At 41.0% G+C, this 24,022-nt stretch overlaps 1 protein-coding gene across 7 annotated transcripts in view; it reads left to right on the top strand.

Moving 5' to 3' along the window:
• Positions 1 to 24,022, top strand: part of LOC126457693 (uncharacterized) — a 294,532-nt gene that overhangs the window by 19,007 nt on the left and 251,503 nt on the right. For 2 of the 7 annotated variants that reach the window (XR_007585506.1, XR_007585507.1), the window contains exon 2: positions 7,481 to 7,755. The exons of 4 other annotated variants lie outside the window; for them this stretch is intronic. Coding sequence is in view for 1 of the 3 variants with exons in the window: in XM_050094223.1 (XP_049950180.1) it covers positions 7,481 to 7,542 (62 nt within the window). In the remaining 2 variants the exon portion in view is untranslated. Of the gene's footprint in view, positions 1 to 7,480; positions 7,756 to 24,022 lie in introns of those variants that run through there. One more of the 7 variants, XM_050094223.1, reaches the window with a different exon arrangement.

Here is a 24,022-nt window from a genome sequence, read left to right as displayed (position 1 = left end):
TCTCGTCATTTAATTTTCCTCATTAAATTCATGTCACGCATGTATTTGTTCACACTCTTGTAGCTATTGACTGTCGCCTCTCACATCTTTTTGCGAAAATGTTTAACTATTCCCTGTTTCTTGTTTTTCGTCAATACTCACAGACACACCTGGGACATAATGCATCATCACCCTCTACTAAGTGCTAAGTGAGTACCATTGCCATAAGTAGCTACCATTCCCCTAGGAGGTCGCCATTCTCCCTTTGGGATGGCACTACTCCCTCAAAGTAGAAGAATCTGCCCTTCAAGATATGTGTCTTACGTCACTAATCTGGCAGTCCTGCTCCATCTTCCCTTTAACATAATGTAGCTGTGTAACTGAAGACAAAACTACTACCATTTTTAGCGATATGCAAAGCGAGTAAAACATACATGATCAAAAACGGATAGCAGTATGAGAACTCTCAACTGAGAGAAGCAGAAAGTTTTTTTTATAAGCAAGACCCTAACAGATAATGCTTTCTCTGTAAGTGGTATTAATATTCAATGCGACGCTTCTTGAAATACCAGGACGCTTCAGCTTATTTGCTTATCGATCTCAGTAACCTCCGTCGTAAAGCAATCACAGCTACAGACACAGAACACTGGACAGACAGTCGCAACGTATTGAGGGCATTGAGCAGGTACCGTTCGTGATCAAATACAACTATGGAAGACGAAATCGTAAAAAAAAGTACTATGGCACCGTACAAATTGTACATAAACGTTATCGTGTTTGAAAATGTGCGTGGCCGAGCGGTTCTAGGCGCTACAGTCTGGAAACGCGGGACCGCTGCGGTCGCCGGTTCGAATCCTGCCTCGTGCATGGATGTGTGTGGTGTCCTTAGGTTAGTTAGGTTTAAGTAGTTCTAAGTTCTAGAGGACTGATGACCACAGAAGTTAAGTCACATAGTGCTCAAAGCCATTTGAACCATTTTTGAAAATGTGCAATAGCGTACAAGTGTTCAGATGAGTCAAGCAGAGTGGCAATGGTTATGCGACAGTCTGGCATTCACTGAAGGCAAGCTCACCACCGAATGTAATTTACACTTACTGTGTAGGACATGTCGGTGATCCGTACTGGAGATTGTAGTCCAGGTGGAAATTTCCGCCGGCCGAAATGGTCGTGCAGTTAAAGGCGCTGCTGTCTGGAGCCGCAAGACCGCTACGGTCGCAGGTTCGAATCCTGCCTCGGGCATGGATGTTTGTGATGTCCTTAGGTTAGTTAGGTTTAACTAGTTCTAAGTTCTAGGGGACTAATGACCTCAGCAGTTGTGTCCCATAATGCTCAGAGCCATTTTTTTTGGAAATTTTCGTCACACAGCCTCTTTGCCTAAGTGGTCAACATCTTCATTGCCAGCGATCCCACAGTGTTATTTCAGCCAAGCGAGAGCTCATATATTCCAACACTTCGATAATCATTTATACATGGTGTTACAAAAACGTTCAGCCAAACTTTCAGGAAACATTCCTCACACACAAAGAAAGAAAATATGTTATGTGGACATGTGTCCGGAAACGCTTACTTTCCATGTTAGAGTTCATTTTATTACTTCTCTTCAAATCAGAATTATCATGGAATGGAAACACACAGCACCAGAACGTACCAGCGTGACTTCAAACACTTTGTTACAGGAAATGTTCAAAATGTCCTCCGTTAGCGAGGATACATGCATCCACCCTCCGTCGCATGGAATCCCTGATGCACTGATGCAGCCCTGGAGAATGGCGTATTGTATCACAGCCGTCCACAATACGAGCACGAAGAGTCTCTACATTTGGTACCGGCGTTGCGTAGACAAGAGCTTTCAATTGCCCCCATAAATGAAAGTCAAGAGGGTTGAGGTCAGGAGAGCGGGGAGGCCATGGAATTGGTCCGCCTCAACCAATCCATCGGTCACCGAATCTGTTGTTGAGAAGCGTACAAACACTTCGACTGGAATGTGCAGGAGCTCCATCGTGCATGAACCACATGTTGTATCGTACTTGTAAAGGCACATGTTCTAGCAGCACAGGTAGAGTATCCCGTACGAAATCATGGTAACGTGCTCCATTGATCGTAGGTGAAGAATATGGGCCCAATCAAGACATCATCAACATAGTGGAAAAATCGTGTCTACTGCCGGATGTTTGTGTCGCTCTGGCACAATATTTCGGCCACGTAACTCGTTGCCTTCTTCAGGTGCTACCTGAGACTGTCGTGTTGGAGGATCTTGTCCAGTATTTATGTCCAGAGGGCGCTGGGTGCTCTCTTTGCCGTCCGCGCCCGCCTGGCACTGCTTGTAATGTGTTGTTCCTTCGGACGTCCGCGCCCGACTTGGGCGCCATCTATGGCAGCTCTCTGAGGCCTGTCCTGTGTCGGGCGTTCCGTTCGCGGTCCGCGCCCGCCAGGAGCTGCTCCTGAGGTTTTAACCCCTCCCTGGTGCTCCCACGGACGTCCGCGCCCGGCTCGTCCACCATCTGTGATCGTGGCAGTTGTCTGGGGCCAGACCCGCATGTGGCGTTCCGTTCATTGACCACGCCCGCTTGGCGCTGCTCCCAAGGTGTTGGCACTTCCCTGGTGCGCCGACGGACGTCCGCGCCCGCCTAGTCCACCATCTGCAGTTGTGGCAGCTGTATGAGGCCCGTCTAGCGTCGGGGGCTCTGTTCGCAGTCGCGCCCGCCTGGCGCTGCTTGTAAGGTGTTGTTTCTTCCCCGGTGCTCCCTCAGACGTCCGCGCCCGACTTGGTCTCCAACTGTGGCAGCTCTCTGAGGCCTGTCCTTTGTTGGGCGCTCCATTCGCGGTCCGCGTCCGCCTGGCGCTGATCCTGCGGTGTTGACACTTCCCTGGTGCTCCGACGGTCGTCCATGCTCCGCTCGTCCATCATCTGCGATCGTGGCGGCTGTTAGAGACCCGTCCTGCGTCGGGAGTTGCGTTCGCGGTCTGCACCCGCCTGGCGCTACTCCTGCAGTGTTACTACTTCTTGAGGAGCTTGTTGGTTCATTATGTTGAGCCCTAATAAGCTCCAGAGCCGGACTCCACGCCGAGCTAACCTGGTAACCGCTGTCTCCTTTTATTAGGTTGTCAGGGACCTTGATCTCGATGGCCTCCTTTATGACACTGCCCCAAAATCTTGGCATCTGTGTCACAATTTTGGTGTTTTTGTAGTCCATTGAGTGGCCGAGCTCCAGACAGTGCTCCGCTATGGCATATTTTGCTGCCTGTCCGAGTCTGGTGTGCCTCTGGTGTTCTTTGCACCTGACGTCGACCATCCTCGTTGTCTGGCCAATGTATGACTTTCCGCACTGGCACGGGATGTTGTAAAAGCCTGGTTTACGTAGCCCCAGGTCGTCCTTCACACTCCCTAGCATGGTCCCAATTTTGGAGGGTGGACAGAAGATACTCTTTATATCATATTTTGAAAGAATTCTGCTGATCTTTGCAGAAATAGGTCCAGTATATGGCAGGTATGCCACTTTCTTCACCTCCTCTGTCCCCTCTTGTGTACCCTGTGGTTGACTGGTAGTACGAAGTGCCCTTTGGATATCTGTGGAGGAGTATCCATTTCTGCGGAACACCAGCTGTAGATGTTCTACCTCTGTGGCCAGACTTTCCGTATCTGACAGAGCTCGAGCCCTGTGAACTAATATTTTCAAGACTCCATTCTTCTGTGCCAGGTGGTGGCAGCTACTGGCTTGAAGGTATAAGTCAGTGTGGGTGGGCTTACGATACACACTGTGCCCCAAAGTGCCATCTGCCTTCCTCTTGACCAAGACATCCAAGAATGGGAGTTGTCCATTCTTCTCTAGCTCCATAGTAAATCTTATACTTGGGTGGCTTGAATTTGGATGTTCCAAAAAGTCATCTAGCTTCTCCCTACCATGGGGCCAAATGACAAAAGTGTCATCGATATACCTGAGAAAGCACTTGGGTTGGTAAGTGGCTGTTGCAAGTGCTTCCTCTTCGTACCTTTCCATGAAAAGGTTGGCTACCACTGGTGATAAAGGGCTGCCCATTGCCACTCCTTCCGCTTGCTCTTAAAATTGACCCCCATAAAGAAAATATGTTGAGGTCAGTACATGTTTGAACAGGTCGAGCAGAGCACCATCGAACTTCTCTCCAATGATATTGATTGAATTGGTGAGTGGCACTCATGTGAAGAGCGACACTACACGAAACTGAGCATGATGTCAGAGTCCACGATGTGTAGCTGCCTTAGCCGTAGTAGGAATTCCTCCGAGTTCCGAATGTGGTGTGCACATTTGCCCACATATGGTGCCAATATCTTCTTCAGGTATTGTGCAGTGAGGTATGTCGCTGCAGGTCACCAAGAAGCTTCATCCCAAAGCACCTGTACCACCCAGACTCTATGGACTCCCCAAGGTCCACAAAGAGGGGGTCGCTCTTCGACCTGTTGTCAGTAACATTGGATTCCCCACAGACGACCTGCACGCCGCAGCCGAAATCCCACTCCTGAGAGAGCGTTTCAAGGATCTGGCAAGGGCCTTCTATGAAGGTTCCTCCAGATCCGGAAATGCACTCATCCACTCCCTAGGTCGGTATGACATGTCCCGCGATAGGCACAAGCGCCCTATGACGATCTTTGACGATTAAGTCGAAGAGAAAATCCCAATACCCAACCCCTAGTCCAGTTCCTTCCCATATAACACCAATCATCTCGCCTACCTCAGGCAAGTACCAGATACATTCACAACAATTCATCACATATCACAGACACCAAAAATATATAGAAAAATCACACACGCGTGTACACAGGAGAGTAAAAGCCGAAAGGCTACAAACTCCCCCTCACACTTCCCCAAAGAGGGGAAAGTAACAGATGAAAGCAGCAGGTGAAGAAGGCAACGAGTTACGTGGCCAAAATATTGTGCCAGAGTGACACAAACATCCGGCTGTAGACCCGATTTTTCCACATGTCAAGATATCGCCGGGAAAGCCTGAAGACTTACATCACCAACAATGCCTGCCCAAACGTTCACAGAAAATCTGTGTTGATGACGTGATTGCACAATTGAGTACGGATTCTCATCAGCCCACACATGTTGATTGTGAAAATTTACAATTTGGTCACATTGGAATGAAGCCTCATACGTAAAGAGAACGTTTGCACTGAAATGAGGATTGACACATTATTGGATGAACCATTCACAGAAGTGTACCAGTGGAGGCCAATCAGCTGCTGTTAGTGCCTGCACACGCTGTACATGGTACGGAAACAACTGGTTCTCCCGAAGCACTCTCCATACAGTGACGTGGTCAACGTTACCTTGTACAGCGGCAACTTCTCTGACACTGACATTAGGGTTATCGTCAACTGCACGAAGAATTGCCTCGTCCATAACAGGTGTCCTCGTCGTTCTAGGTGTTCCCCAGTCGCGAGTCATAGGCTGGAATGTTCCGTGCTCCCTAAGAGGCCGATCAAATGCTTCGAACGTCTTCCTGTCGGGACACCTTCGTTCTGGAAATCTGTCTCGATACAAACGTACCGCGCCACGGCTATTGCCCCCTGCTAATCCATACATCAAATGGGCATCTGCCAACTCCGCATTTGTAAACATTGCACGGACTGCAAAACCACGTTCGTGATGAACACTAACCTGTTGTTGCTAGGTACTGATGTTCTTGATGCTAGTACTGTAGAGCAATGAGTCGCATGTCTACACAAGCACCGAAGTCAACATTACCTTCCTTCAATTGGGCCAACTGGCGGTGAATCGAGGAAATACAGTACATACTGACGAAACTAAAATGGGCTCCAACATGGAAATTAAGCGTATCCGGACACATATCCACATAACATCTTTTCTTTATTTGTGTGAGAGGAATCTTTCCTGAAAGTTTGGCCGTACCTTTTGATAACACCCTGTATAAATGGTTTACGGGTCAACAGGTTCAAAAGTTTTAGTACTGTAAGAGGCGATAAAGAATCACTGAGCAGGAAACATAGAGAAGCTTTCACCCTGAAACAGAACGAAATGCTGGTAGTATTGTAAGAAGTTCTGTGGTCGTGTCACTTGCCACTGCTGGTAATCTGAATGTACCTGACTTCTGCTAACATGGTATGCAGTACTTGCTTCCCACAAAGTCACTGGTTTTGGAGCAGTTAGAGTGATACATTTTTAAGCAGATACTGTCTTAAAACAGCATCGAAGTTTTATTTATAATGAGAGTCTAAGGTAGCTCCAGTTATTAAGTTCACCTTTGACAGTTTCATTGGGAAAGGAACTTTATATCTGTTTAGCTTATGTGCTCTAATGATCATTCCTGTTATCTCCTGAGTATCTAAATACACATGGAATAGAGGGGGAAGCACTACAGTGATGCAGAAGCGTTCATTTCTACAGTTTATGGTGTCACTGGAGTCTATCGATCTCGGGTTGTTGTATTCATATTAAATGCTTCTAAGAAGAAATTTGGTGGATGGGTAGGAGGCGGTAAGTAGGTAGTCTTTACTTGCGTGTGTGTTATATTAAATACAAACCTGGGAATGTGAACTGAGATGTTAAATGTGCTATGGAGCTCAAAGCAAGATAACTTACATGAAATTAATAGTATCCTCGGTGTGAAAACCGATTTTATTCATAACCAAATGAATAAGCAAACTAAGAAATTCACGCAAAACAGTAATATCCAAATATATAATACTGGGTTCACAACTTTGCCGCCGAGACTGTTTCTACAGTACGTGTTTTGAATGTGCGGTTGCTGGGGGCCGGCAGTGCTCACCAATCCCCAAATCACAAACTCAGAGATCGCCAGATCAGTTCCCAGCATACGAAACTGAGGGACCTGAGGTTATCGTCATTTGGCGTGTTACAGGATACATGTGTTGCTTATTGAATGCTTCGCACTCCAGGAGCATTACCCTCCTAGAGGAACTTGGTTCTAGTGACATCCTCAAACTCGCGAAATGCGCCAGGCGTCATGTGTACTTCCAACTGTCTGCTATAGTGCAAGTAAGGACAAGAATCCGGTAACATAGCACGCTGATCAGCAATTACGGCGGTTGCGCCATTATTAGGGCACTCCCTATTAGCCGGCCCTTGTGACCGAGCGGTTCTAGGCGCGTCAGTCTGGAACCGCGCGACCGCTACGGTCGCAGGTTCGAACCCTGCCTCGGGCATGGATGTGTGTGATGTCCTTAGGTTAATTAGGTTTAAGTAGTTCTAAGTTCTATGGGACTGATGACCTCAGAAGTTAAGTCCCATAGTGGTCAGAGCCATTTGAACCACTCGTAATAACATTCACCGCCTATTAAGCATGTATTTGTAAAATGTAGGACCGAGAAAAATACTGGCGGAACCCCATATTATCACTGTTATACGACCATAACATAATCTAGTCACATGCTATGTAAACAGGCGAAGACTTACCGTTGTCGTATGACTAGTAATTTTAAACGTGCTACGTTATTTTCATACATGCTACTGTTAATAATACATATCTCCATTCTTTGCAGTTTACGTGGTGAAACCAAGGAGTCAGTGTGAACCACACCTGTCAGATTGTCCCAGGCACTAGGAGTATTGCAACTCTGTGGCCTCAGCTTGAAGGGACTATTTCGTCTGCGAGAGACTGAGATCTAAATGGCTGTCCTGCTGACTGAAGACAACTTCTGTTTCCAGAGGAGCTAAGAAACTGCAAGAGCGTCAGAACTTAGCTAGTTTACTCAAACATCTTTCTCTTGTTTCTGTAATAGTTGTATACTGACGCAATAAATGTGTAGTTTCATGACGTCAACTGTTATATTCAAACTGCAGAAGATATTCCCTATCTATAGGCTTATTATTAATAACATCAAATCCATTACATCCTTTACTCACACTGACCTCCTATAATCCCAAGATTCAGTTCCAGCCTTAACACATTGACTGCCACGAGGACACCGGCGGCCACAGGTAAAACTTACGACTGACGCCCTGGCTTGTCCTTCCCTCGCCTGGTTAATACCTGAAACATCCGTAATCCAGAGCAAACTGTGGCATATCTGACTATAGTGTCTGGCAAGTAATAAGGCAAAGTGGACTGTCAAATATCACGCCAAGATGCGGGTTAACATTGTCGATGTAGTATAAGTGATCCTGTACCGCCTCAGTTACTAGCCCTTCTGGATTGAAACTTAAATACAAGGGCGTGCCGAAATGTAATGTCTTCGAATTATTGTATGTGGAAACTTAAAAATCTTTTTAATTAAAATAAATTTTAAGTAACATTCTACACCCTTATTATTTATGTGTATATGTTTATTTCTCATCATAGGCACCTTGTTTATACCAACGCGATAACAGTTTCTTAATATCGTCAGTGTAGAATGTCTGACTTAGCTGAAAAGGCTGTCATCTTGCTTCTACTTTCGCCGCTTCTAGGGGAGTGATAACCTCAGATGTTAAGTCCCATAGTGTTTAGAGCCATTAGAACCATTCTCAGCTGCTTCATCACTATCAAAGGGAAATTCTCGAAAGTTTCCTTCGAGTTTGGAACTCGATGAAGGGCGGATGAGGCCAAATCGGGACTGAATGGGAGATGATCTATGACCTCGTATACAAGGTTTCGGGTAGTAACACATGTTGCACAATAATTGTTAATTCCATTTGATGACATGATTTTCCAATTAACAGACACTAACATTTAGATTTCAGTTATTAACGGCATTTATTCAATGAAAATATACGTACGCATTTTACCACCCTAGTACCACTGAAGTCAATATTACCCCGTAAGCAACTGGAAACAAATCTCCCTAGTTTTCAAAACTATTATTTCTAAACCATACACCGAGCGAGGTGGCGCAGTGGTTAGTACACTGGACTCGCATTCGGGAGGACGACGGTTCAATTCCGCGTCCGGCCATCCTGATATAGGTTTTCTCTGATTTCCCTAAATCGTTCCAGGCAAATGCCGCGATGGTTCCTTTGAAAGGGCACGGCCGACTCCCTTCCCATCCTTCCCTAATCCGATGAGACCGATGACCTCGCTGTTTGGTCTCTTCCCCCCAACAACCCAACCCAACCTTCTAAACCACATGACTTTCTCCCTCTAAGTAAGTTTAATCCAGGAAAGCTTTGTTCAGTTTTATATTTACAGTACATCAAAATTTATGTGTAGTTTCTGAACTGAGGACCGCTGAGGTCAATACGAGCCCAGTCTGTAATTTTCTTCGTTCCTTGAATGTAGCATTTCTGCAATTAGAACGACTACTTATGCTGGAACAGTTGAAATTAATGTTTCCACGTTAGTTGATTACAATACTGTCAGTTTATTCATTGTAAATTACATGGATTCTTGAGGACCCGACGGGCAGTCAGCGAAACAAAAAATATTAATATTAGCGGGAGTCGAGGTGATTAAGCCACAGAAAGAAACTAAAAAAAAATGTGAATTAAAAATGACCAGATTTTCGGTTTTAAATTTTATAACAATCGGGTGGAGGCGAAGAACGACAGAGAGTTGAAATTACGCATGCATAGCACTAACGGAATTGTATACGATCGCTAACAGAGATGAACGTCATCGTTTATCGCGCTAAAACGTAACCATGTATTGACAGAAATTGTTTACCAGGTAAGTAAGGCTGTCGAAATTGTGATTCTACTCTCTACATTACAGGTAATGTCTTCCTTTCTTTCTTTTTCTTTCAGATTACCAAATTATGTTTTCTATTTCATGTCAGAGGGAATATTAATCATCTTTCACTGATACAGGAATGTGGGGATAAGATTATAGTTGAATTCGGACCTGGTTGGTGTTTTTCTTTATGCGTACATCAACACTGAGTATCGGCATAATTTACAATATTATGACATGAAACAGAATTTTTTAACAGATAATTTTACGAGGACGTTTATATTACGGCAGGAGAGCGGTCCATCTTCCCTCTCTCCTGACAAAGGTATGCGCATTGTGGTATGTAGTGGTGAACGGCAAATTCACGAACCGTCAACGACTGCACTCTATTCATCTGGCCGACAAGCCAATATGCCCCCCTGTACGGTCGTCGATTCCGACGAGCACCGTTTGGTTTGTTGCACGGCAGTCGAATGTTGGCTTTTAACGAGTAAAATGCTGGCCCTTTTACTGCGTACGAATCTGACGACCTACTGTTCCTGGACAAAGTATACTTTCCCACCGCCAGGACAAACGCCGTAAACTGGGTATAGGGAATGGTGACGTATTATTTGTGTCGCACCGATGACAACAACGTCATAGACTTCTGGTACGTAGTGCAAGAGCAACTTGAAATCTTGCGGCTACACGTGAAATACTCGTAGAACATGTTTTTCCCATTACTTGGGTTCGTTGTTCACGGACCTTGGGGTGTTCCAGGTATCCAGGTATGAGAAGTGAAATGAGGAGATAGCTCAACGTTCAGGAAATAACGTTCAAGCCTAATGCATTCAGGGGACAATATATAGATTTGACTTAACGAGTAGCCAATCTGCATACACGCCAACAGGGCCGTTGCAGGGTCCTGTTTCATTTGCTTTCTTTTTCTAGTGAATTCTTTAAATCTAGACGGCGTTAGGAGCGGTTTTTTCTACGTTTGGATGTGTTGAACGGCATCTTTAGCTCCTTTATATTGTGTTTAGCAGCTATGAAAGACAGTAACAATCAACGGACACATATCAAAGAAACGTTAAAAAGTAAACAAACAAAAAAGTGGTCAGCGCGACAGAATGTCAATCCTAAGGGCCATGGTTCGCTTCCCGGCTGGGTCAGAGATTTTCTCCGCTCAGGGACTGGGTGTTGTGTTGCACTAGTCAGCGTCATTTCATGCCCATCGACGCGCAAGTCGCCGAAGTGGCGTCAAATCGAAGGACTTGGACCTTGCGAACGGTCTACCCGACGGGAGGCCCTAGCCACACGACATTTATATTTTTATTTGGTGAAGTTCCAAAGGAAACCAGAGAAAATCCGTCCAATCTGAGGAGATGTTTAATCGACTACGTTGATGTTATTCACTTAGATGAAAGTTCTATGCTGTATTAGTAACCACTGTTTTACACTTCGATGGTTTTTTTAAATTTAGTATTTGGAAAATAGTTATTAACTTTCTACCATTATTATTGGAAAAACGTTTTTTAATAAAATCGTTACGCCTTACTTCATCATTGAATTACAAACTTCGCAGTTTTCTTTTTTTTCAATTCTACCTATTATGTTGTGAAAGTCAACATAGGATTCTTTTTATTAGTTACATTTTGGTATACATCGCAATTTACTGTAGTACTTTAGATGATGCTTTACTTTGCTAAAGAAATCATTTGTCAATAGAAATTACTTTGCTTTGTCACACACATAATTACAAAACTATTTTTACTATTACATACCATTACTCTACTATTTGCATTTCTTAACAGATTCGTTTACCTGTATTTCGTTGTCCGTATTTATCTGTTACTTGACCATCTCCCTTGAGCAAGATTTCACGTTTTTCAAACATTTCTTACGAGCCGAGAGAGAATTATTCATCAATTTTCCACCTTTTCACCGAATTTCCCAGCCTACTGATTTCGTTGCTCTTATTCCTCTCCCTTTTCCATTATACATTTATTTCGACGCTTCTTTCCGCGTTTTATTTCCATCAGCCTACTGACTTTATTATTTGTATATACTTTTGGTGTGATTCTTACAGCACTTCCACAAATCTATTTTAATTAATAATAAAACTCCAGGGCTTACTACCTTGGTTTTAATTTCGGATTCGGGGCAACCCGATCCCCCAATTTATTATCCAACAATTACTGCAAAGCATGATGGGAACGTCGTCAAAGATAGACACTACTCCAAGAGGTAGACCGAATGGCAAATCCTCCGTTGTTCGTAGAAACAATGCAAAGGGGTCAAAGGATTTTGGAGGACCCCAACCAACATGTATGCAGCCCTCAACACTGAAATTTAAGAAAGCAACTATGTTTGCAACCCTAAATGTAAACTCTCTAATTAAAGTAGGAAAATTGAAATTATTGATTGAAAAGCTGAACCAGAAAGAAATTTTAATATGTGCATTACAAGAAACAAGGTTTTTAGATGAAACTGCTTTAGATTTTGAAAACTATCGTTTATTTAAAGGAAAACCAGGTAAAATCTTAATGAAACAAATGCCATACCTGGGAACAGCATTTCTGGTACATCACTCAATTTTAGATTCAGTTACTAACTTCTACTCGAGTTCTGAGAGACTATCCATTCTTGAGATTAAATGTAAAAACAAAGGATACTCTATAATCAACTGCCATGCACCCATAAACCAGGACAACAAAAATAACCCGGAGAAAGTTGAAGAATTTTGGGAGATACTTGAAATGGAACTGGATAGATGCTCAAAGAAGAACATAAAAATGTTAGTAGGCGATTTTAACACACAAATAGGAAGGGAGAAAAAATACCATGGAACAGTAGGCCTCTTCCCAGGTCACAAAAGAACTTCAAAAAATGGAGAAAGGCTTATAGAGGTATGTAGGCATTTCAACTTGAAAATAATGACAACACATTTCAAAAAGCTGAGCCGAAAAACTAAAACATGGAGATCACCAAATCCACTTCTCGGAGAATTCCAAATTGACCATGTGGCTATCTCACTTCATTGACAAGAAGAAATTCAAAACACTAAAGTGCTGAAAAGCCTTGATGTTGATTCAGACCACTATTTGACTACGATTAAATTCAGACCACTCCCATTTCGAAAAGAGAAGAAAACCTTTTACAAAATTCCAAAATATAACACAGAAACGTTAAAAAATGAAGAAATTAAACAACGGTTTCAAAGAGCATTGCACAAAGATAGCGATGGCATATCCACAATAAATAAGGAAGCGGGATGGGAGGAGATCAAAAACGAAATAGTTGAAATAGCAAAAGAAAATTGTCTCGTGAAAAGAGTAAGAAGACATCCATGGTGGGACAATGAATGTGATGAGAACCTGGAGAAGAGACAGAAATTGTGGCAGAAATGGAACTCCACAAAAGATCCTCAAGATCTTGACAATTTTAAAATCCAGAGAAGAGAAACAGCTAAGCTTTTCCGTAATAAAAAAAGAAGACAATTTCAGGATAACCTAGAACAGATTGAGGAAGACTTTAAAAGAAATAATTCTAGAGATTTCTACAAAACTTTTAGAAAACAGCTAACCAAATACCAATCCCCAAATTTATGTTTTAAAGATGAAGAGAACAAGCTAGGTTTGACAAACAAGACTAATTGTGAAATATTAGCAAAATATTTCGAGAATCTACTAAATTGTGAACCACCCAAAGATAAAATGAGTTTTGAAAACCACCGAACTACTAATACCGAGTCAAAACCTCCAGACGCTGAAGAAATAAAACACATAATACACAGTCTAAAAAACAATAAAGCCCCAGGTGAAGACTCCATAGTACCAGAAATCCTAAAAATAATGGATACCAACCTCCCACAAGTTTTGGAACATATGTTTAAGAAGATCTGGGACGAAGAAAGAATTCCTGAAGACTGGCAGTGTGCCCTGATACACCCACTACACAAAAAGGGGGATAAGATGAATGTTAATAATTATAGAGGGATCTCGCTACTACCAGTAGGATACAAAATTTTGTCAAGGAAATTACTTCAAATCGTGGAGCCAGTTCTGGATAAAAAAATAGGTGAATATCAAGCAGGTTTTAGACAAGGTAGATCCTGTGTTGAACAAATATTTAACCTGAAAACACTAATTCGTTACAGAATCTCAAGAGGCCAGAGATTTGCAATAGTATTTGTAGATTTCAAAAAAGCATACGACTCGGTAGATAGAGAAACATTACTGAAAGTATTGGAAGAATTTGGGGTCGATACGAAAACAATTCAAATTATCAAACAGACGCTAACAAACAGTAAGGCCAAAGTTAAATTTATGGGTGAAATTTCAAGGAAGTTCGAAATTAAAACAGGTGTTAGACAAGGTGATGGTTTATCCCCAATCCTCTTCAACTGCGTACTGGAAAAGATATTGAGAATATGGAAAGAAGAACTCAAAGGCACCAAGAATGACATCAGAATTGGAACAAAAAAAGAAAAAATAGAAGTGGACTGTTTAGCTTTTGCAGACGATCTGGCAATAATTACAGAAAACGAAGAAATAGCTCAGAACTACCTGGAGAAACTACAAGAAGTTTCGGCCAGAGCTGGACTGCAGATTTCATTTGAAAAAACCGTGTATATGTCTAATCATAGAAATAACAAGAAAAATCTTATTACTAAATACGGCAATATTAAGAGAGTAGAAAAATTTAAGTATTTAGGTGAAATAATTCAAGTGAATGGTTTAGACAAGAGTGCAAACCAGGCGAGAGCAAGGAAAATGGAATTTGCTTTTCAAAAAACCAAAGACATATATAACAAAAAAACATTTCGATTCAAGCTAAATTAAGACATTATAAAACTCTCATTAGACCAGAATGCCTGTATGCATCGGAGTGCCTAACTCTTAACAAAAAGGGGGAAATAGAAAACATGGAAAAGAAAGAAAGGAAAATTTTGAGAAAAATATTAGGACCGAGAAAGATTGGAGAAGAGTACAAGCTAAAGAGTAATAAGGAAATATACAAAACTATTGAGAAAGTGAGTGAGGCAATGCGTAAACGCAGACTAACGTTTTATGGTCACCTGTCGAGGATGGATGGAAACAGACTAACAAGAAAAGTGTTTGAACATAGTAACAGGAACGAAAAAACCAACAATAAATGGATACAGATGGTGAAAAAGGATTTGGCCTATTTTAATGTCACCCGTGAGTCAATCAGGGACAGGGAAAAGTTTAGACAAATAGTGAACGAAATTAAGTGTTTTCCAGAAGAAACGAAACTAAACAATAATAACAGGAAATGGTCGGAAGAGCGGAGGAGGAACCACTCGAAAATGATGAGGAAATATTGGGAAGAGAGAAAAAAAGATCAAAAAGCCGGGCAAGTGAATTGTTGAACGTGGTCCAAAGATGGCCGAAATCGAAAGAAGAAGAAGAAGAAGAAAACGCTTTAGGCTGCCTCTTGTGGCTCCATTTCATTCACCTTTCCCACTTTCAGACAGCCTTACTAGCAACTGAAAATAGCTAATTTATGCAGAGTGTATTATTTCAGAAATTTTCAACTTCAATTACTTCATTTATCGCAAAATATTCCGTATGTTAGAGCTACTAATCCATTTTAGAGGATGTAATTTATGATTTATTTACTTGAGCCATCATTTTTCTGTCATAGGTGCTTAAAAGTCAGCCACTGTATTTTGACATAATTACCATCGCAAACTATCTTTCATATTCTCTCTTAAGTCATTATTTGGGTATAGTCATTTTCTGAAATGATTCTTGCTCACTAGGAAGTCATTACAAACTAATAGCATATTTACAACATGAACACGTTGATTCCTTTGTTACTATGATAGGACGGAGGAAGAGAATGAAATCTGAAATGTAAATAAATTTGCATCCAGTTAGGACCCACAGAACGCAAAAACTGTTTACCTCCCAGAGAGTGCAGTCTCCCTAGAGAAACTAGTTGCTGTCGCTTCTGAATCACTTCAAATCTACCATGTTTCGTAGAGCATGTTCTTTCTTACTTTTTGGGTGTTTAAAACGGTATGCGTTTGCATGAGGGATATCCATTATCCTCAATGGCCCTTGTAAACAATCATAAACGTCTTTGTTTCTGCTGAAGTTTTCTTTGACTTTTCTATAGCTTTGAGTTACACTAAATTGGCAATCCAATAACTAGCGGTAGAAGCTTTTTGCGTCATGCCTTCTTTTTCTATCCAACGCTCTTTTACATATGTTTGTCCTAGCCGGTGCCTTCTTCCCATCCATGGAGCTCTGAGGCAGAATTCGAAAATAAACCACGCTTGAAAGCAATTTGCTGAATTCCTGAGTAAACATCAGTTCACAAGGAGCAAAGCCTTTGGCATCAATCATAAGATTGTTGATGATTTCTTCAATGTTTTTTATATGAACGGCCCAAGTCGAATGCTTCCGGTCACAGTAAGTCCTATACAGTTCTGTTTAGGTCACAAATAACCCGCTCGCTCAAATTTCTCTGTGGAAAATACGCTGAGAGCATTATCTATAGCGAATTCCGACCTTTTTTACACACGCTTCAAATGTTTCTGATACACATTCAGGACTATTATCCGATAAGGCTTCGCAGTCTTTACGACACTGACCTTTTCCAGCTTGTCTACCAGCAATTAGGCATTTTCTCTCTTTGTTGGATATAGTTTGACGTACTATCTAAGACCATCACCGCAAAAGCATGAGTACACATTCCTTTTGATGTCCGGAGAGGACTAAAACGATCGGCTGCACGTAATTTCAGAGGTCCACTTGGTTTTACATTGTACATTGTACATTGTACAGTTGTATTTACTGCTTGTACCTTCTGACAGACAACACAGGCTGCTAGCCTTCTTGATACTCCACGATGCATGTTATCGAAAAAGACTTTCTCAGTTAATTTGGAAATGCATTTGTTGGCCAAATATTGGCCGTATCGTAAATGTACTTAATCTATCAGCAGATGGACAAGTTGTGAAGGAATATATGTTTTCCATTCTGGAGAATCTAAGTTTCTTCTTCGGAATAAAGTTCTTTGATGTAGGCAAAAATACTGCGCTTTTTTAGAATAATTATGGACTCTTAAATGGCTTTTCACGACCTGCAGCTGATAATCTTCATTTTGCCCTCTTTTTATGTTTTTGCATACTTCCTTCAAGGTAGTTTCTCACTTGAGCTCATGTAGGGACAACGTGCTCACTTCATTCCTATCCACTAACGCAACTTCTGATTCCTGCGTAATCTAGCATTTCTTGATAGCCGATCTGCAACCACATTGTTCTTCCTTTGATCGAACTCCTGAAGATACATAGCCCACTTTTTTGTCTTGGATGTCCAGTTTACAGGAATTTAAAAACGTAAGTGATGTTTGATCATTACAGGTTATCACCATGTGCCGGAAAGAATTTTGCTCAATCGTTTGTGTGCGAAAACGATGACGAGTGCCTCTAATTACGAATTTTCATAATTGCCCTCAGCAGATTGCAGTGAACAACTCGCAAACGCGATTGTTTTATGTACCTCTTGGTCGCCTTCTCTTTCCATCTGAAACACCTCTACTGCAATATTATAACCACTTGCGTCAACTGACTTGCAAAAGGGATTCGAAGAATCTGGATGATGCAAAAGTGGACTATTCATCAAACAGCTTCTTAATACTTCAAAAGCGGAGTGTCATTCCTTAGTCCAAAACCGAAGGCGTGCTCTTCATCAACAAGTGGGGTGAACAAGATGCCTGTAAAAAGTGATCTTTAAGAAAACGGCTGTAGATTCCAAATAAACCGAACGTTGACCTGAGCTACTTTTTTCAATTTCACAGAATTTGAAAGGATGAGAAATGTTTTTCCCCCGCTAATTTCATCACCCAACAATTTTGCACAGCTTCTAGTAGCGCTCAGTCTAGTAGACTGATATGTTCTTTCCATGTAGGAGTTCCAAAGAGTACATCATATACACAAATAGTCACCTTATCTAACAACTCTTGCCCCAGTACGTGAGCCATTATTCTTAGAAAGGCACACACGGAAATATTTAATCCAAATGCGACTACTTTATGTCGGTACGACACACCTCCATACAAAAAGGCTGTACATTTTCGTGATTCTTTCACTAGAGGCAAATTTCAGTATCAATAAGTTATGTCCGTTGATTTAAGATACCTGTACGTGCCCAGGCTTTACATTCAAACGGCATTCATATCCATTACTTTACCTTACGTATTCGGAAATACATTATGATGAGTGGTTAATACTTCCCTTAATTCTGCTCTCTATTTATCAGAAATTTGATTTTTTGACTGTACCTTTGGCTTCTGTCCCTTCTAGTATATAGTTCCCTTTAGCATTAGCATCTAGCATATTTATCGGTATCCTCCTCAAATAACCCTTATTCCTAGTTACTCTAACAGGCAGATCACGTGCTTCATTATTACTGCCTATAAAAATTTCTATGAACTTACTTACTTGCTTACTTACTCACTGGTCATACCGGACTCGAGAGTCCATTACCGCAGCAACGTGTTTTCGCCATCTGTCCCTGTCTTGGCTATTTCCTTCCATTCCCCTTCAATACCTAAGCTCCTCAAATCAGCCTTCACATTCTCCTCCCATGTCCGCCTCGGTCTCCCCACAGGACGTTTTCCCTCTAGGTGCCCTACCAGTACTCTGCGCGCTGCCCTGCCCTCATCCATTCGAGCTACGTGACCCACCCATCGCAGCCTACGTGATTTAATAATACTGATTATGTCAGGGCTTGAATAGAGTTCGTGAACCTCTTCGTTGTGCAGTTTTCGCCACTCTCCGCTAATGTCATCATTTTTGCTCTGAAAATTTTCCTCAAAATTTTATTTTCAAATACTCGAAACGGCTTTTCATTTTGCACAGTGAGAGACCAAGTCTCACACCCATACAGCATAACCGGTAGAATAATAGTTTTGTATATTCTAATCATTAAATTCCTAGACAATATCCGTGATGAAAGTAATCTATTCAGTGAGAAGTAGCACGCATTTCCCGCCCGTAATCTCTTCTTCAGTTCGGAATCAATCTCATTTCTCGAAGTGATGTCCACGCCTAGATACTTAAATGTGTTCACTTTTTCAAACTACATGTCTCCAACTCTTAACATTTCCTGATCTACTGCTGTTGGCATTCTAGTAGTAACCAGGTATTTAGTTTTGTCTTCACTTATCCTTAGACCTACATCGTCACTAGCCTTGATTAACGCATTCGCATTTGCTGTTACAGATTCTTTCTTATCGCTAAAGAGTTTAGATCATCTGCATACCCCAGTATCTTAATATTTCCATTTAACTCCACACCCTCTGAATTTTCTGCTGCAATTCGTACAATATATTGTAGTACTAAATTAAAAAGTAGCAGAGACAGGGCATCTCCCTGCTGAAGTTCGTTCTTCATTACAAATTCTTCTGACTACAATTTCCCAACGCGTACTCTACAGTTTGTGTTTTTAAAACTCACTTCTATAAGTATAACATACTTCTTTGGGATTCCTAGTTCCAAAAGAATTCTGTACAATTTTGATTGCAATGTTGAATCATATGCTTTTGTAAAATCTATGAAAAGATTATGAACTGGTTTATTGTACTCCCATTTCTTTTCCAAAATTTGACGCAGGGTGAATATTTGGTCTACAGTTGATCTGTTCCTCCGAAAGCCGGCTTGGTAATCCCCCACAATTTCATCTGCATATGGTGTAAGCCTGCTTAGCAGAATATTCGAGAAAATTTTGGAACATACTAGCAATAGCGATATCCCTCTATAATTACTACAGTCCATTTTGCGGCCTTTCTTAAAAATTGGGATCAGAATCGACTCCTGCCACTCTTCAGCTATCATCTCTGAGTTCCATACTTTAGTCATCACTTTGTGAACTACTTCCACCAATTTCTGTCCCCCATTTTTATCTAATCCTGCAGTTATGCAATCTGATCCTGGTGCTTTATGGTTTTTCAATTTGTTGATTGCATCTCTTACTTCCTTTAACGTTGGCTCAGGTAATCTGAGGTTCTGCTGTATGTATTTCGTACGCCTGCTCTTTTCCTGCTTCCTGGTGTACATTTAATAGATGCTCAAAATACGCCCTCCATTTACTTAATGTAGCACTGGGGTCTGTCAGTATTCACCCAGCATGACCTCGAAGTGCACTTTTCCGAACCTTGAAGCCCTTCCTATACCCATGTATGTCTAGGTAAAGTTCCCTAATATTTTTTGTTTTACCGGTTGCTTCCATTTTTGTAATTTGATTGTTCAAATAATCCCTCTTCTTTCCCCGTAGCCTACGACCAACTTGCCTTCTCACGTTCGAGAACTCCTCTCGTTTTCTGTCTCAAATTCTATCCCAATCTAATCGCGCTCTTCTCCTTTCCTCTACCAATTTCTGCCATTCCTCATCAAACCACGGTTTCCTCCTGTTCTTCTTAACTGTACCTATTGTGACCTTCGCTGCCTTTTTGATATTATTCCTCACCGTGATCCACTGTTTATTTACATCCTCGTCTTGATCTTCGTGTGTCCTGAGAGCATCAAACCTATTTGAAATTTATATCATGAAAGGTTCTTTAATTACCTGAGAATCAGTTAATGATAGTACTAAGTGGTTCTGATCAAAATCAGTCCATCCGTAATATTTTGTTAAGATACGCCTATTAATACCCCAATGCTTAAACTGGGCACAGTGGATCACGATCAAATCTGACGACCTACTGTTCCTGGACAAAGTATACTTTTCCACTGCCAGGACAAACGCCGTAAATTGGATAAAGGGAATGGTGACGTATTATTTGTATCGCACCGATGACAACAACGTCATAGACTTCTGGTACGTAGTGCAAGAGCAACATGAAATCTTGCGGCTACACGTGAAATACTCGTAGAACATGTTTTTCCCATTACTTGGGTTCGTTGTTCACGGACCTTGGGGTGTTCCAGGTATCCAGGTATGAGAAGTGAAATGAGGAGATAGCTCAACGTTCAGGAAATAACGTTCAAGCCTAATGCATTCAGGGGATAATATATAGATTTGACTTAACGAGAAGCCGATTTGCATACACGCCAACAGGGCCGTTTCAGGGTCCTGTTTCATTTGCTTTCTTTTTCTAGTGAATTCTTTAAATCTAGACGGCGTTAGGAGCGGTTTTTTTACGTTTGGATGTGTTGAACGGCATCTTTAGCTCCTTTATATCGTGTATAGCACCTATGAAATACAGTAACAATCAACGGACACATATCAAAGAAACCTTAAAAAGTAAACAAAAAAAAAATGTGGTCAGCGCGACAGAATGTCAATCCTAAGGGCCATGGTTCGCTTCCCGGCTGGGTCGGAGATTTTCTCCGCTCAGGGACTGGGTGTTGTGTTGCACTAATCAGCGTCATTTCATGCCCATCGACGCGCAAGTCGCCGAAGTGGCGTCAAATCGAAGGACTTGGACCTTGCGAACGGTCTACCCGACGGGAGGCCCTAGCCACACAACATTTATATTTTTATTTGGTGAAGTTCCAAAGGAAACCAGAGAAAATCCGTCCAATCTGAGGAGATGTTTAATCGTCTACGTTGATGTTATTCACTTAGATGAAAGTTCTATGCTGTATTAGTAACCACTGTTTTACACTTCGATGGTTTCCATTATTATTGGGAAAACGTTATTTAATAAAATCGTTACACCTTACTTCATCATTGAATTACAAACTTCGCAGTTTTCTTTTTTTTCAACTGTAGCTATTATGTCGTGAAAGTCAACATAGGATTCTTTTTATTAGTTACATTTTGGTATACATCGCAATTTACTGTAGTACTTTAGATGATGCTTTACTTTGCTAAAGAAATCATTTGTCAATAGAAATTACTTTGCTTTGTCACACACATAATTACAAAACTATTTTTATTATTACATACCATTACTCTACTATTTGCATTTCTTAACAGATTCGTTTACCTGTATTTCGTTGTCCGTATTTATCTGCTACTTGACCATCTCCCTTAAGCAAGATTACACGTTTTTCAAACATTTCTTACAAGCCGAGAGAGAATTATTCATCAATTTTCCACCTTTTCACCGAATTTCTCAGCCTACTGATTTCGTTGCTCTTATTTCTCTCCCTTTTCCATTATACATTTATTTCAACGCTTCTTTCCGGGTTTTATTTCCATCAGCCTACTGACTTTATTATTTGTATATATTTTGGTGTGATTCTCACACCACTTCCACATATCTGTTTTAATAACAAAACGCTTTAGGCTGCCTCTTGTGGCTCCATTTCATTCACCTTTCCCACTTTCAGACAGCCTTACTAGCAACTGAAAATAGCTAATTCATGCAGAGTGTATTATTTCTGAAATTTTCAACTTCAATTACTTCATTTATCGCAAAATATTCCGTATGTTAGAGCTACTAATCCATTTTAGAGGATGTAATTTATGATTTATTTACTTGAGCCATCATTTTTCTGTCATAGGTGCTTAAAAGTCAGCCACTGTATTTTGACATAATTACCATTGCAAACTATCTTTCATATTCTCTCTTAAGTCATTATTTGGTTATAGTCATTTTCCGAAATGATTCTTGCTCACTAGGAAGTCATTACAAACTAATAGCATATTTACAACATGAACACGTTGATTCCTTTGTTACTGTGATAGGACGGAGGAAGAGAATGAAATCTGAAATGTAAATAAATTTGCATCCAGTTAGGACCTACAGGACGCCAAACTGTTTATCTCCCAGAGAGTGCAGTCTCCCAAGAGAAACTAGTTGCTGTCGCTTATGAATCACTTCAAATCTACAATATTTCGTAGACCATGTTGTTTCTTACTTTTCGGGTATTTAAAACGGTATGCGTTTGCATGAGGGATATCCATTATCCTCAATGGTTTTTGGTAAACAATCATAAACGTCTTTGTTTCTGCTTAAGTTTTCTTTGATTTTTCTATAGTTTTGAGTTACAGCAGGAAGCAGGAAATGAGCAGGCGTACGAAATACATACAGCAAAACCCCAGATACCTGAGCTTACGTTAAAGGAAGTAAGAGATGCAATCAACAAATTGAAAAACCATAAAGCACCAGGATCAGATCGCATAACTGCAGAATTAGATAAAAATGGGGGACAGAAATTGGTGGAAGTAGTTCACAAAGTGATGACTAAAGTATGGAACTCAGGGATGATACCTGAAGAGTGGCAGGAGTCGATTCTGATCCCAATTTTTAAGAATGGTGACAAAATGGATTGTAGTAATTGTAGAGGGATATCGCTATTACCAGTATGTTCCAAAATTTTCTCGAATATTTTGCTAAGCAAGCTTACACCATATGCAGATGAAATTGTGGGGGATTACGAAGCTGGCTTTTGGTGGAACAGATCGACTATAGACCAAATATTCACCCTGCTACAAATTTTGGTAATGAAACGGGAAGACAATAAACCAGTTCATAATCTTTTCATGGATTTTACAAAAGCATATGATTCAGTATTGCAATCAAAATTGTACAGAATTCTTTTGGAACTTGGAATACCAAAGAAGTATGCTAGACTTATAGAAGTGAGTTTCATGAAAGGTTCTTTAATTATCTGAGAATAGTTAATGATAGTACTAAGTAGTTCTGATCAAAATCAGTTCATCCCTGATATTTTGTTAAGATACGCCTATTAATACCTCAACGCTTAAACTGAGCACCATTAAACTAGAATGATCTATTATTATGTCACCTATACCAATTGATATCAATAATAAATGCTTACAGGTCTACAAAACTTTCCACTAGCACCACTTATTCTTAAACCACTTACCTTCATGACAGTTAATTCTCTCTTACTAGGAGTAGAAGCAAAGAATACTAGGGACAAAGCACTTGCTTCACTATCACTATCAAGAAGACGAAGCACTGTTACTCCTGAGATGTTACTTTTTATAAAAGGGTGAATTATTCTGGACTGAACAGGTTACTCACAAACATCTTCTAATAAATCTTTTCCAATCTCTTTCCAGCTAAAGTAGTTTTGTTCAGTTGCACGTACATTCACACTTAGATTCACGGGGTCATTAGTCTCTGCATTCTCAGCTGCCTTTTCGAACCTGTTCACCGATTTTAAATAAAAGCACTTGATCATTCCCTCTCCTTTAGTTTGCTGCACGTCAGACAAACTACTCTCTACCTCTGAGCAATTGCGTCCCTGCATAACACTGATATCTATAACATTGCTGTCGGCTTTGGTGGCAAATCAGTACAGCTACTAGGTTTCTTGATCTCATTATTATTGCTAACCCGATCATCCACCAGTTCATCCTCTTCAAAACATTGTAAAAATGAATCTATTTCTACTACCGAAACTTAAGCTTTCATGTTGCTATCATTGCCGAAGATGAAATCCTTTACTTGATCTTCGTCCTTACCTAGTTCAAACACATTAATTTCTTCTTCCCTGTTATCT

This window comes from Schistocerca serialis, chromosome 2, assembly GCF_023864345.2.
Source record: "Schistocerca serialis cubense isolate TAMUIC-IGC-003099 chromosome 2, iqSchSeri2.2, whole genome shotgun sequence".
Lineage (NCBI taxonomy): Eukaryota > Metazoa > Arthropoda > Insecta > Orthoptera > Acrididae > Schistocerca > Schistocerca serialis.
This window is presented reverse-complemented; position numbering and strand designations above follow the sequence as displayed.